This window comes from Scardinius erythrophthalmus (genome assembly GCF_964197995.2).
Source record: "Scardinius erythrophthalmus genome assembly, chromosome: 21".
Classification (NCBI taxonomy): domain Eukaryota; kingdom Metazoa; phylum Chordata; class Actinopteri; order Cypriniformes; family Leuciscidae; genus Scardinius; species Scardinius erythrophthalmus.
In genome coordinates this window covers 24,627,388-24,642,837 of record NC_138241.1, presented here as the reverse complement: position 1 = coordinate 24,642,837, position 15,450 = coordinate 24,627,388, and the positions used below count along the sequence as shown (strand labels likewise).

At 35.6% G+C, this 15,450-nt stretch overlaps 1 protein-coding gene across 4 annotated transcripts; it reads left to right on the top strand.

The window, feature by feature from the left end:
- The first annotated feature begins 714 nt into the window (after nucleotides 1-714).
- pik3ap1 (phosphoinositide-3-kinase adaptor protein 1) lies at nucleotides 715-12,701 on the top strand. 4 transcript variants are annotated; one of them, XM_081351760.1, is made up of 17 exons: nucleotides 715-1,020; nucleotides 2,157-2,576; nucleotides 3,239-3,474; nucleotides 4,270-4,414; nucleotides 4,587-4,729; nucleotides 5,415-5,544; nucleotides 5,704-5,900; nucleotides 6,212-6,371; nucleotides 6,617-6,682; nucleotides 7,098-7,373; nucleotides 7,524-7,586; nucleotides 7,702-7,904; nucleotides 8,002-8,062; nucleotides 8,395-8,562; nucleotides 8,816-8,886; nucleotides 9,646-9,746; nucleotides 10,947-12,701. In XM_081351760.1, exons 2-17 carry the CDS (start codon nucleotides 2,177-2,179, stop codon nucleotides 11,056-11,058), a joined length of 2,532 nt encoding a protein of 843 aa, XP_081207886.1. In that variant the 5' UTR covers nucleotides 715-1,020; nucleotides 2,157-2,176; the 3' UTR covers nucleotides 11,059-12,701. The 4 variants fall into 4 exon arrangements, with proteins under 4 accessions (XP_081207886.1, XP_081207887.1, XP_081207885.1 ...); XM_081351761.1 differs by having other exon boundaries at nucleotides 871-1,020; nucleotides 7,759-7,904; nucleotides 8,801-8,886; XM_081351759.1 differs by having other exon boundaries at nucleotides 877-1,020; nucleotides 8,801-8,886.
- The last annotated feature ends 2,749 nt before the right edge of the window (nucleotides 12,702-15,450 follow it).

Here is a 15,450-nt window from a genome sequence, read left to right as displayed (position 1 = left end):
TTCATTGCTTCTGTATTTGCATACATAGTCAAACAATTAAATGCCAGTTACAGTAGAATTGCAGACTTCCAATATCATTAACAGCTAGGGCTCCGAATCATAAAATAAGGAAACACTTTACAACAAGGTTTCATTTGTTAACATTAGTTTAACATGGACTAAGAATGAACAGTACTTATACAGCATTTATTAATCTTTGAATTTAGGGACAATATCAGCAACACTTGTGAAATGGAGGGATCAAAATAGTCAGAAGATAGAGCTGAAAAGATATTGCTCTTTATTTTGCCAATGCGTTTCGGCGCACAAGCCTTCAACCGGGTTTAAAATGCCTGAAGAAGCCCCGATGAAGGCCTCTGCGCCAAGACGCATTAGCTAAAAGCCTACATTAACTAATGTGAACAAATGAGACCTTATTGTAAAGTGTTACTGAAATAATAAAATAAAATAAAACGGGTGGTTTAAACTGGTGTAAATTTCAGACAGAAGAAAAAATGGCGCTAAAATGAAGCATTATTGAGATGTAATCATGATATTTTGCATGCATGTCTTTCTTGAGAAACTCAAGTGGCAACTTAAAAATGTAAACTGTATAGATACTATGCTGTGGAAGTTTTATGAATGGTCTGGCTGTTTTAAATAAAGGCGATACAGGAAAGTTTTACTTAACTTCTGCATTTAACTTGTCTGGGAAATTTTCTTACTGTTTTATAGAGTCACAACGGCCTACAGCAACTGTGATGTCTGTCTGTGATGGTTTAGGCAGTTGCAGAGTATTTTAGGAAGTGACGCCACCGCCCACCATCAGGAAATGGACTGTTTCTTTTAGTAGATGTAAGTCATGGGCTGAAGGCAAATCGGTCATGTACCACAGTCAAATACGAAATGTATTTTGATCAGAAGGCATAGACAGAGATCGTGGGTAAGTGGAAAGCCGCCGTGGGAAGGTGCAGCCACTGTACTGGTTCTGAAACAAGCCACTGTTTATTACAACCCCGCAGTCCAATCACAAGAAGCAAGGTAAGTCATTTTTAAATCAAGAGCTCATTTTATTGACATTAAAATGTTACGCCGGAACAAATAACCTAAAGACCAAACTAAGAAGAAATCAAATTGTAGTTTTGAATTACATTTTTTGAATTTGAATTGGTTATTTGAATAGATTGTTTTCAGAAGGTTTCTTAATAACTTGTTTGAAAATGTTAAAGATGACATGTAAGCAGTTTTAATGCAAAATAATATAGTTTTGGTGAAAGCAATAAGGAAGTTGATTAATAAATCTTCCTGTAATTGTGCTTTAACATTCAATGTTAAAGCAATCAGCTTTGTGGGGGAAAAATATAAATATATAAAGTTATATAATCACATTTCCTTTTCTGCATATTTCTATTTGAAGTGTGTGCTCTAACCCAATGCAAAGCCGACTGTATTCAGAGCAGTGCTGTACAGTAACTAATGATGTGGAAAACCTAAAAAAGTTTCCTGAGAAAGCCTATGGAAGTGAATTGATCTCAGATTACATTATAAGCAAGACGGACACACACACACAGATATGTCGATAGTTTCACGTTGTTATGCCATTTGCTGAACATTTGATTGCCTCAGTAGTGTTGATGTGGGTCATAGTGGATGGTCCTTCTTACTTTTATATGAATTCCACTGGGAAATTCTGCATTCATATCATGTCTTTTAGATTTCACATTAATTTGTACACAGAAACTATGTCAGAGTTACTTATAGAGCATTTTTAGGAGACAAAAGATGACTAATTTCAATGTTGATGTATTTTTGGTTGACCAAACCAACTTATTTCTTAATCATCATATGACAGAATGTGTCTGGCTTAACAGTGTAGCCTCTGCAACATGCCAGGAGTTCAGTTCTACATTAATTAATAAATAAGCAAATAAACCAGTTGTTGGGAGTGTGCTTTAATTTCTAACTTGTTATATTTTAGCATTTTAAAAAATTAATCAGTTTTGGTGACACACCACTGGTTTAGATTTGAATGCAAACATAGTTCATTTAAATGAAACCATTTTAAATGAGTTCCTTTCACATTTGTAGTTGATTAACCATCAAATTGTTTGTGAATTTTTCTCTTATTAAAATTAAAAGCATTTATTATTATGCTTTTATTCTCCATTCTTTTGCAGAAAAACCTGGATACTCCACAATGTGTGAGGTGTTAGTTGTTTATACCAGTGAGGCCAGCGAATGGGCTGAGTATCTACAGCAAATCTTGGCCACATCATGTAACTTTCTGGAGGGCTCCGTCATTCTGTATGATGTTAATGAACAGATTTGCCAGAAAAATTATGAGCTGTTTGGCTCCAGCAAGTGTATCATGCTTTTGCTGTCTACTGCGTTCTTGGACTTGCAGCATGACCCAGACTTGCAGGACACTTTCCGGGATCTTCTTCAGCCTCCTCACAAAGTTGTTGCTTTTTTGTGTGGTGTATCAGAAAGGCAAGTGTCATCAGACTATTTTGAACACTGGGAACATTGGAGAAAGCTCAACTCCGAAGATGAACCATCAGTATATGTGTCTACTGTCCTTGAGTGCATAAATGATGGTAAGTATAAGTCTCATTCAGCATAACATATTAATAATTCCACTTGTGTTCACCTACAACAACAACAACATCAACAATACAAAGATGGCTTAAAAGATTTTTATATTTGAACATTAACATAACTGCAAAAGAAGTGCACATGAATATAATTTTAAGGATTATGTGTTGTATTCAGCTGTAATTTTTAAATATTTGGTTTATATTTGTGTATTTACATATGATTTATGTACATTTTAATAACTTAATTTTTTTCTAATACATTTATATTTTAAGATGATCCACCATGCAAAATCTTACTTAACATAGAGAGGTTGGCGTAAATGAACGTTTACTCCGTGGTCAGTATGGAAGCTTGTTTCCGCCACAGAATAAAATATAGAAAATGTATTTGTGACTTTTTATCTCAGAATTAGGACTAAATCACAATTTCAAGAGACGTTAATTTTCTTGACTTACGTCAAGAGGTAAGTCATAATTGTTAGATAAAAAAAAAATCGCAATTAACTTTTTTTTTTTATTCCGTTGCAGAAACAAGCTTCCTGTGGTTTATTTTATTTTTTATTTTATCCTTTAATATTTTTGCATGGTGGTTCATAATTAATCTTACTAAACATAAAGAGGTTGAATTGAAGTAAAGTTTAATATATATTTTTTCATTTTAGAATCCATTAGTGAACATCATTGCCAGAATACATATGAAATTGAACTTGAAGAACGCATGGATGAGTTCACAATATCTGAAATTCCTGACACCTTAACTTTACCCGATGAGACTGAACATCATCAGATGAACGGGAATGATCTTTGTCCCACTGAGCAGACTTGTTCAAATGTGGCCGCTGAGCCACAAGACGACCAAATCTGCCTCACCGTCCAACCGGACAGAATACCATGTGGGGTAAGTGCATGGCATGTGTTGCATGCAGAGCCTAAATGTGAACCTTTTCTTAGAATATTTAGTTGTTAATGTCAGCATGAAGCTCACATGGTTTGAGATCACACTTTTTTGTGTGTTTTTTTCAAGAGAGACAGGAAGTCTGTTCTGTATGAGCCCCATCTAAGCTTGATTTAGATTATTTAAGCCATTTTTAGTTCAGTGGCATGATGAAATAAGGATGATGTAGCAGCCATGAGGGATATGACTAAAACAATTGCTGCCGATGCTGTTCTTTTTTAAATTGTGTATTATTTTCCAGTGAATTACGTTTTCTTCTTTTGAAACCTACAAAGTTTGATCCTGCTTGTTGGGTGTTTTTACTAAACACTTAAATACTCTGTTCAGTAATTTTGTACTTTTAAATCAATCAATTTGATTATGTGAGAACATAATGAATCAAATTATGCCTAATTTAATTTAATTTAATGGCTGAAGAGACATTTTATATAGTATGCCTCATGGTGTGGACATTTCAACATTTTAGTGTATAAATGGCTTGACAGATATACTGCCAGTGTTGTTCATATTTTAAAACTATGTTTTGACTCACTATCCTCTACATTGTAAACTATTGTTACTTTTGAAATTTGTGAAATCTGTTTACATCGTTAAAAACTATAGTTTCAGCATTTCATTCAAAAACATTTGCTGACATTTGCAAAATCAACACCAATCATCAGCTAGCGTTACTCAATGTCATTTACAGTATTTAACTTGGTGTCATGACCTTCTCACTGTTTGTTTGTTCCCATAAAGAATCGTGTGAATATTTATATAATTATGGCAAAGAAATTTGTGGATGAGGGCAGCCTGGAGGTGGAGTTTCACTCTCAGCACTCGACACCACAGCGAATGCCTGGGACTCTTGTAAACGACTGTATTGTTACTGTACAGTCACCTGGTAAGACAAAAACGCAGAAAGAGGAACTTTTCATACCAGTTCCTCTATGCCTTTTCACTTTCAACTGAATTTGCATATTGTTTCCTGTTAATGTGCTCATTTATTATAAGAGAAGCTTTGTCTTTGAGGTTTTGTCAAAAGTTGTTTTCTTAACTATTTTTTTTCCTCTTAGATATGCCTTCTGGGAAAGTCTCATTGACTCTTTATAATAATGAGTCTGTGGTCTATTCAACAACAGTAACATATTTCACAGAAATGGAGGAAATCTGCAGGTATCTAGAGAAAGCAACGGATCCAATGCAGTTCATGTGTCAGGTAATGAAAAAAACAATCGGTTAAAACGGAAAAAAGCTTCATACCAATAAAAGAGATCACATACACTGAAATGACTTGACGTGATTAAGTCATGTCATGTTTATTTCTTTAGTGCTTTTCACAACATGTATCATTTCAAAGTAGCTTCATAGAAATGTACATCTCATATATGATCATATATAAAAAGGATAAACTATAGAGAAAAGCTTGATATTTTTAATTCCTTTAGGATACATTATGGCATTGTGAAAAATGTAATATCTCATAATTATTTAATATTATAATCTATTATATTATTTAATATAAGATATATTAAAATATGCAGTAATTTAAAAAATGTCAAATATCTGTGACAGTGTTTCAGCCCCACTAGTGGCCTGATATCGTACAGATGCCTGAACAGCAGCCCACAAGCCTGAACTCCGTAATGCAAGATGCTTTACGTAATTTGTTGATTAGTTGATAACAATAAGAAACAAAAAGTCCATTATAGACATTTTAGTTTGTGTGAGGCAACAGGAGCAGTAAACTTTTCAGATCAACATAAACATTTCATTATCATTCACAAATTACAAACAAGCAGACTACAATGTTTGCCTTTTTTTAAAAAGTTTAGTTACAGAAAAGGACCTTTCATTTAAAGACAAATATTGAGCTGATTTTTTTTTTTTTTTTCAATTTTCAGGCATTTGATATCACATCAAAGGTGCCCGAGTCACTGGATCATTTGCTCGCAGACTCTCTGGAAGAACATATGCCTCTAAATGGACTACAAGTATTTGGAATTAGTCAGATTGCAGATAACACAGAAGCAAGTACGTGGTTTCATATATATAGTTTATAAAAAATCTAGCTTATGATTAATATCTTTTATGGTGGTAGATTACTTGACACCAAGTGGTGTAGTGTTTTTCAAAGACAGGAAACATTACATTCAATTGAACAATAATAAGAAGAGATCTCTTTGTTTTCAGATAACCGTAATGTGGAACTCCCAACACTGCTTCACTTCTCGGCCAAATATGGCTTAAAAAAATTAACGTCCTTGTTAATGCGGTGTCCCGGAGCCTTGCAGGCCTACAGTGTGATGAACAAAGATGGGGATTACCCTAACAAACTGGCCGAGAAGAATGGCTTCTCTGATTTAAGACACTTCATGGATGAATATGTTGTGAGTTCATTGCGTAAATGTTCTTGATGACTTTTGTAACTGGCTACGAAGTGTAGTAAACAGAGCCAGCCATCATTTCCTGAAATGCTGTGGGCACACGGATTTATTAATGCACGTATAACTAAATATCATTGCACTGTAAAAGTGATATGGGCAATATCATTGCACAGAACATTGGTAATGGAAATGCATTGATGTAATTATGTTAATGATCAGCATACATTTGTACAGCAGTATTGCCTTCATTTCAAAATAGCAGTGATGATGCTGATTATTTACGTTAACTTTCTTTCTTTCTTAAAACCAAACAGGAGACAGTAGATATAGTGAAGAACCACATGGAGGAATCTCAGAACAACCCTGACAATGAGGATATCTATGAGGATATGTTGACAGCTTCCCAAAATTTCATCACAAATTTCGATAATGAGGATATTTACGAGTCTATGATAAAACTGAATCCTGAGATGGGTTTGTACATGGCATTTTCTTTCAAAACTCTAGTGTATTTTTTCTTACACAAAACGGTCGTTATTACTGAAGAAAGTTGAAGCATTTCTATTGTTTTTTAGTGGTGTATTTTTTACTAGGGCTATCCTATAAATATATTAGAATGAAGTTACAATTGTAAGCATTTAAAGATGTTTTATTGGCCAATTTCCAGATGTTGAAGATATGTACTGTAAAGTATGTATACAAAATCTCTGTTTCTACAGATGATGATTTGGAAGATGCTTTGGAGGACTCCAACACGGAGACAATGCTGAGAAAGTTTTTTGAAGGTACATCAATGAGAAATGAAAGACAGAAAATAACAGTTATTTGTGTGACTGTGACTTTTTGTCACTTTTTCCCCATGCGATAACAACACCCTTCAGCTATCTGTCTTTATGCATTTATGCCAAAGCTGTCTTTTTTAAGCCTTTTATTAAGTGTGCAACATTTCTGTGAAAGTTTACAATATTGTCCTCATATTTGTAATGCAAAATAGATAGATAAATTAGCTATGCCATCTTATCTTATTCTGCTAGTATGTGTATTTGAACCTGCGATCTCTGCTACAGGATGTAGCATGTTTGCACACTGTGAAAACAGAGCAGCTTGCTAATATATGACGTTTACAAAAATGTAAGCTAGTATACAAGCATTGTATATTTTGCAGTTGTCAAATAACATGAATCCTTGGTTTTCGTTTAGCACAACCTGACAAGCATTTACAACCCTTGCAACATAATTCAACCAATGGTGGATTCCCTGAAATGGATGATGAGGATTATCATGACATGGGCATTCATGCGGATATCTATGGTGATGTAGAAGAGGAGGACCCGTATAACCCGTGCTACCCTGATCAGATTTATGACACGGTGGAGGCACATTCCAACCCTGAAGTGATCAATCGCCCACCTGCACCGATTCCCCGGCCGGCCAACCTGCCAGAGCCTGAAGAGAACACAACCTACATTTCCAAAGGTGCGAACCAAAGTTTCATTAGGGTTATGAACATTCTTCAAAATATCTTCTTTTGTGTAGATGTGGGCATGAGGATCAATAAATGATGACACAATTTTCATGCCTTAATTGCAAATCTTAACAGTCAGTTTAATTTGACCTGTTTTACAGTGTTTTGCCCCAAGGAACCTTTATACTCACTCAGCCAAAAGCCAGAAATGGATTCCTCTCTAGGTACCTAGTGACAGTGTCTTTCTTGAGCCTAATTGCGAACATTTGGTGTATATGAACAGATAATGAATGCATTAAACTGAAAGTATTTCCTTGCTGGAATGATCTATTCTTACAGCACCTGTACGGCTGGTGAGAGACAGAGATATGAGCAGTCACCATGACCCCTTTGCAGGCATGAAGACCCCTGGACAGAGGCAGCTCATCTCTCTGCAGGAGAGGGTGAAGGTGGGAGAGCTGACTGTGGAAGAGGCAGTGCAGGAGTTCAAGGCTTGGCAGGTTGATCAAGATAAAAGATGCCGCTCTCTCCGCTTTCAGCAGGTAACAAGTAACTCCATGATAATTGGCAAAACAGAACGTTAACAAATGAAATGAGTGTCTCTGAGGTTTCTGTAACCATCTCTCCATTTACTTCTAGGAAAACTTGCAAAGATTAAGAGACAGCATCACACGACGCTGTAGAGGCAAAGGGGCAACTGGTAATACCACAATATGGTTAACATGCCGTGCTATTAAAGTGTACAAGAAAAGTTATAAGTTAACTCTCAGGACTCAACGAAAAATAAAAGACCAACGGTCTGTGGAAAGTGTAAAAGTTTCAGGTCCCATCACATACCATTTATAACTGTCATGAAGTTACTTAACTGTATAGTTTCCACCTATTTAATTATTAAATTATTTAAAAAATAATATATTTTTGTTTCAGGCAAATACAAAAAATAATACATTTATGGTGGGGTACATTTTGTGACATTTAGCAAGAATTTAGCAAGTAACTAAACGTTTTTTTTTTGTTTGTTTTTTTCATTAGAGCTTATGATTACAGCACCGATGCAAACAAACGTTCAGTGGGGTTCTCAAATGAACGTGAATTGCTCCGTGTACGAACCCACACCTCATCCGATTGCCCAACCCCCTCCTTTTAGTAGACCGCTGCAGAGAGGAAGCTGGCAGACAGGAAGCACCTCCAGCACTTCTAGTATGTTAAAAAAAAATTACTTCTTTAATCTCATGCAATAACATGCCTTGGAGTGTGATCTCAGACATTCATTTTACTATGGAACTTCCATAGGATGTTTTGGGGAATGTTAGCATATGAGGTCTTCTTAAAACTTAAGTCTTTTTGGGGTGATCCCACACAAATGTACACTTGAACTGATGAAGTCACTGAACTATGTTTACAAGTATGGTTGCGTTTAAACAATGAAATTGTAAAGGTTTGACTTGTGCAGGTAGTAGCAGTCACAGATTGAGTATTCAGAGCACCATTAGCAACAGCAGTGGGATGGACGGTGAATGTGAGGTCAGTTTTTTCCTTTAATCATTTTTTAATTTGGGTTATAATGATCATTATCGGCTCCATCCTGTCATTAACAACGCTTGTTCTGAATCAGAGTCCTATAATGTATACAAATTTGGGATTATTAAGATTCTTGTTTTAAAGAAATTAATACTTTTATCTGCAAGGATTAATTAAATTGATCAAAAGTGGCAGTAACAACATTTGTAATGTTCTTCAGAAATTTCTATTCATCAAAGAACCCTGAAAAAAGTGACACGGTTTCTACAAAAATATTAAGCAGTTTTCAGCATTGGTTATAATAAGAAATGTTTCTTCAGCACCAAAATCAGAATATTAGAATGAATTCTGAAGGATCATGTGACACTGAAGACTGGAGTAATGGCTTCTGAAATAAATACAATTTTTAAATATATTAAAATAGAAAACTATTTTAAACTGTATTGATTTTACTAACTATTTAACTGTATTTTTGATCCAATAAATGCAGACTTGGTGAGCATAAGAGACTTCTTTCAAAAACATTCAAAAACAAAAATTTGAATTTTAATGTTTGGTTGTAACGTTAAAAATGAACTGGTTTAAAAATTGAAAAAGTGTTTAGATTGTGTCAAAGTAGAGACTAGTAGAGTATGTGTCATAGTAGAGATTTTGCATCAGATTATTTTATTTAAAGGCAAATAATAAAACCATGTAAGAAATTATTACACCTTTATTTTTCTTTAATTTTAATGGTCATTTGTCTTTACTTTCATGGTTCAGGAGCCTCCAGACATTCCGCTTCCTCCACGGCCTCTCCGGCCTTCAGTGAACACTCCACCAGTACTCCCTCCACCCCGGGTCCCGCCACGTGTAACGGAGAGGTACGTGTTTAAAATGCATTGGTAAAACCAACTGCATTAAAATCAATAAAGACGGCAACACTTTATTTTGATGGTCCCTTTTGAACATTCTATTGACTAGAAGTAACTTTGCAACTACATGTCAACTTATTCTAATCCTACCAGTCTACTAATACTCTAATGAGGGGAAGTAGACATGTTGGTGCAACGTTTCTTATAGTCAACAGAATGTGTTAAAGGGACCATCAAAATAAAGTGAAACTGTAAAGACGGGCATGGTTTCTGTCGTAGCTCTATTGCGAAGTACATTTCTAACTCTAAATAAAAAATACATTTAACACAGTTATTTTACACAGCGAGAATAGAAGGTGTACAGAGAAAACATGTACATATTAGGTTTGTGGCTTCAGCTAGTTTTATTTTTGAAAAGTTCACTGCACGTATGTACCAGATGACTGGATAAAAGTATGTAGATGAGGCAAACGTGGTTCATGTATGAAACTCTTCGCCTCCCCATGTGACAAACCACAGCATCAATCGCAAAACACTCTTAACCACAATGCCGGAGTTTGTGAAGGTTAACTTTCCATCAGTAACTTTATCGAATGTAGAAGTATGTATCAACCTTTAAATCTGGAGTGTGGGTTCAGAATGCACTACTTCTTCACCAGCTGATATACACAAACACCAACGCTTTAGTATGGCGTGAAGAACATCTGCCCTCTGATGTGGGCTCCACATATCCTCTTCCAAATCTCACCTTATGGGCACTATTTGAGAGTTGTGCACATCCAACCCAAATCAAGAACAAGATTTGCATTTCTCTGGGACAAAATACCAGCGTTTGCAAATCAGCAAAGAATCATACAAAAACGTTTACGCTTCAGTTTAGTGTCATTTCTTAATTTTAACGTAATTTCTGCTTAACATAGTCATTGTGGCGTTAGAGGTGGCTATAAATGGTGAAATATACAGTATACAACAGTATGCAAAGAAGACAAAACCAATCACAATTCAGTTTTCGAAAGTTACGTTATTTCTGGCAGTTACATTTTGAATGCTAAAATTCTATCTGTGTAATAAGTCAGTGGGAGCAAACTTTTTTTATTTAAAATTTCTTAAAAAGTGAAAAACAAAAAAAGAGGAATTCTGTAATTGTTTATTACAATTCAGCTTTGCCATCACATGAATACATTTTAAATTTAACCCGCTGTGTCTTAGGGTTCCAGAGGTACTAAACGAGCGATACGTATCGAGTCCATCCCGTCCGGTTCCTCAGAAGCCTGCACAGAGGTCTATGCCAGCTCCACCTATACCAAGACGAACATGGTGATGGCCTGCTTCAACATGGCTGGCTTTCGTTCTTTTTGACTGTGCACTTTTCTTGTTGAGCCTTTGAGATTTGTAAGTCTCTTCAAGATGGAGGAAAAGATACTGGCTGTGTCTGAAACAGAAGACATGTGCTAGGCTGTACTGTGATCTTACAGAGGTTCGTATGAAGGCGTCTCTTAAGGAAGCTGGTTTGCCATCTATATTATTTTTACCAACTGCCAAATCTGCACAGAATTGTGCAGCATATGCAGCAAAAATATATATATGCTCAAAACCTATCCAGTTAGCACACAGGATAATATGCAAACATCAGATTCAGAAGTCTTGAAGCTATCTCACCTTTTATATACTTCCTGTGAATACAGTATTTTTTTTAGGTTTCTGTTACAGCCAGTGGATCAGTGATTTGAATTGATCTAGACTCAACTTCCAATGCAAACACTCACCTTAATTTATAGGTTTTAAATGATAAATCTACCGCTGAAGATATGTAATATGTTTGAAGGGTCTTTTCATATGGTCACTTGTATGCAATTTAGCTATTTGGTTTGTACACTGTTGAGTGCCGTTAATTATAGCAAATAGCAAGCTCAAGAACGTGCCTACTTTTTTAATTAGAACTTTTTTTCTGTTTAAAACTGCAATTAAGTGTAGCTTGTGTTGGCTGTGATCAGTGCACATAAGATTTAAAGTAGCATATTTGTCTGGATTTTAAAAATATTTATTCACTTTTCACTTCTGGCTACGATATATGGAAACGGTGTATTTAAGTGTGAAAGCACAGTGTGACAAGGGCAGATGTGTGTGTGTGTGTGTGTGTGTGTGTGTGTGTTTGTTTGTTTTGTCAACCATGACGACAACTGATTAAAGTCCCAATGAAACTGAAGTAGCGAGATATCTTTTCTTCCGTATTGTGTCATACATCTGAGTGTAAGGGGTATTGAATAAGAAAAAAATGTAGGTCTGGGGGCTTTTGACTGGATTTTGCACTCAAAAGTGAAAGCAGATGAGCGAGTGCTTTCATATGCTACTTATGCTTGCATTTGCTTTCTATGAAAACTTAAACAGCAGTATGAATCTGCAGCGGTCACATGGTACAAGTTGTAATTGCGAGTTCTATGAGGATGTGAAAGTTGGAAACTCATAATTACGGTAATTACAACATAATGTAAAAACACCTATATGTGGTTTTGAAGATGATTATATGATTGGAGAACTCCTGCATATGCCACTCAAAAAGTTATTTTCACTGGTAGGTCCAGTTATGATTGTTACGAGGTCAAAAAATATAACTTTTTTTTTTGTCTGGAGTGGAGAATGGATAAACTTAAACTTTTTATAGATTGATAAAACAAACAAATAAATAAATGTTGATAATACTGAAGATCAGAGGTTCTCAATTCTGGCTGTCAAGTTCCACTTTTCTGCATAGTTTAACTCCAACTCTAGTTTCAACACATGAAATTTGGGCCTTTCCAAATACCAAGTACCTGCACTTGTGGTCTTTGCACTTGACCTCTTGTTTACTTGCATGACAGTTGGCTATTTCCTGTATTTGGCCCAAGTGTTCAAGAAGGCGTGAAGACTGCAAGTGTGTGTAGAACTTTTAATTACCCGATGGGACATGCAAAAGTTTAGTGTTGCAAAAAAAAAAAAAAAGTGTTTACAGAGGTTTTTTTCTTCTTTCAAATGTTGTACAAAATACACACAACCTACTCATCTTTGCACCAATAAAATGTCACTTTAACAATTTGTTTTACTACCAAATTACATATAAAATCGAATTAATTTAACTTACAGTGGAAAGTTTTCCTCGCTATCTCGCGATTTCTCTCATGCATGATGGGATACACTACCCCTCCGATGCTTTTAGTGTGCATTCAGGGCACTGAGCTTTGGCTTTTTTTTTTTCTTGCTTCTTTTTTGACATGGGACAGTCTTGCGCACTTACTTCCTGTCGCGTGCACGCGCTTTTAAGTGGCCAAGACCGTAAAGTGTTGGTATTTGGAAAGGCCCAAAGTTAAAGGGAGGAGAGTTATCAGGATTGGAGCTAAACTCTGCAGGAAAGTGAACCTTGACGGCCAGAGTTGAGAACCCCTGCTGTAGCTCAATATGCAAAGTTCTACGTGTAAACATTGGCCTCTAGCGGATATTTTTGGTAAGTTCATATATTACCTGCAGACAGTGCACATTATTATACCTGCTGAGAAGAAGTATTTAGTAGTGGTGAAACGATTCACTCGTTTTCTCGATTCATCGATTACAAATCCTGACGATGATTTCAGTCAATAATGATTAAAAAAGCTAAGAGTCAAATGGATAGCGATTCAAATATTTAAAATATATAAACATTAAATTATTGGAGACGTTGTGCGGCGTTTTTCGCGCCTTCACAGTTCTCACAATGTGCGGCTCTCTCTACCGTGTTTTCTCACTGGCTTGCGCGCGGTTTATCTGTTTACTCATGCGCATGAAGCTTGTTCTTTTGTAGACACGTCACTCAGTGTTTATAAAATGTTGTGTAAGCGGTGTAAAGAGAACAAAGATGGCTTTTCTTACTGGGAAAGTGCATGCTATTCTAGGGTAGTCTATCCATGGAAGCATATGTTTAATACACATGGAACACTAATAACTAGGTCCTTCACAATATCTCTGACCCTGAAAGTCGCAGTGTAATTCGCACCCAGACTAACACATTAGGGGAAGCATTTAAATAATCCTATGAATGCACTTAAAAAAATGCAGAATCACATCGTTATTCGAATCGCATTGAATTTTATTGTGAATCGAATCGAATTAGCAAAAATCCCTCGTCTTGAACATCAAATCCAAAACATGTGAAACGTGAATCGAATCAATTTGCTGTCTACCCAAAGATTCTAGTGCTTTGATAAGAAAGAAAGTGATTCTTTGCTTTGATCCCATACACACAAAAATATATATATGTTTGAAATATATTTTCAGTACATATTTTGGAATATATGCAAATATTTGAAATTGGCCCAATAAATATATAAATATTATATTTCAGAATATATTTCAATGTGTTTGGAATATATGCCACATATATTTTGACACTTTTGGGGACCCATACAGAAAAAAATACATTGAAATATATTCTGAAATATAACAAAAATATATGATGTTAAGTGTGAAATATATTTATTGGGCCAATTTCAAATATTTGCATATATTCCAAAATATATACTGAAAATATATTTCAAATATATTTCTTTTGTGTATGGGATAATATGCTGAAAATTCCAGTCATTTATTATTATTTAATACCTACTCCAATAGCTATAGTATTTGCTACTTGGCTCATACCAGTGTCACGTTAACAATCCCTGTTTCTCACAAAATCATATATATGAATGTTATGTATTTGGAATATGGTTATAATTAATAAACTTAAGTATGACCCTTTACTTTAAAATTAATCTATATTTTCTGGCAGTTCGTTTTTGATTTTTAGCTGCTCTATGTTCTCAACAAAGACGTACCGCTAGGGGGCCTCAGCAAACTTCCCAGGGTTGGCTTAAAATTATTTAAAATAAGTTATATTAACATAATACAACTTAATTAAAGCTCAGAAACTGAAGTAAAATATGTCTAACCTAGAGTATAGTTTGTTGTTGCAATTTAAATGAGGAAATAATTAACGGAATTTAATATGTCTTATTTAAATGTATTATTATTCATTCAAATGTGGAATGCAAATGCACTTTTATGAGTTTTATTAAACGTCTGTGGCTCCACGGAACGCCCCTCTCTTTCTCCACCCACCCCAGTGATATTGTGATGAGAGCGTGAGAGGCTCGACGCACGGGCGAGCGCGTGCGGTGACCGTCACTGAATTGTGCAGCGTGTAGCAGCCTTATCAATACGGAAACCTGGACTGCTTCCTTAGAAAGGTGAGTATTACACAACGCATACTACATTCTCCGTCATATCCACGTTATTTGAATACCTCAGTGATATTTCACTTCAAACTAAAACGTAAAGTTTACGTGTTTACTTCGTTTGGAGGCTATTATTTGTCTCAGGGTTTATTACAATAAACCGCAGCGGCCATCCATTGCAGACAAATGTGCAGTGCAGAAGTGCGGCAACGTGTGTTAGTGTTTTAGTTACTTCAGCACTATTGATATTATTATATAGCTTAGTGTCACATTTATGGCTATATTGTAAAGGGTGAAACTATAAATTGCATTCTTATTGAAGAGCTCGGGCGTTTATAAGATGAGATGAAGGAGACGGGATGGAGATAATTTGTATTCCGCAGGAAAAGAGCCCTCCTGACTTCGACTACACTTGACATCCAAATAAGGAATAGGATTGACTGGATATGCGGAGGGAGCAGGACAGTGAAACGAGACTTCACGAGTTCAAT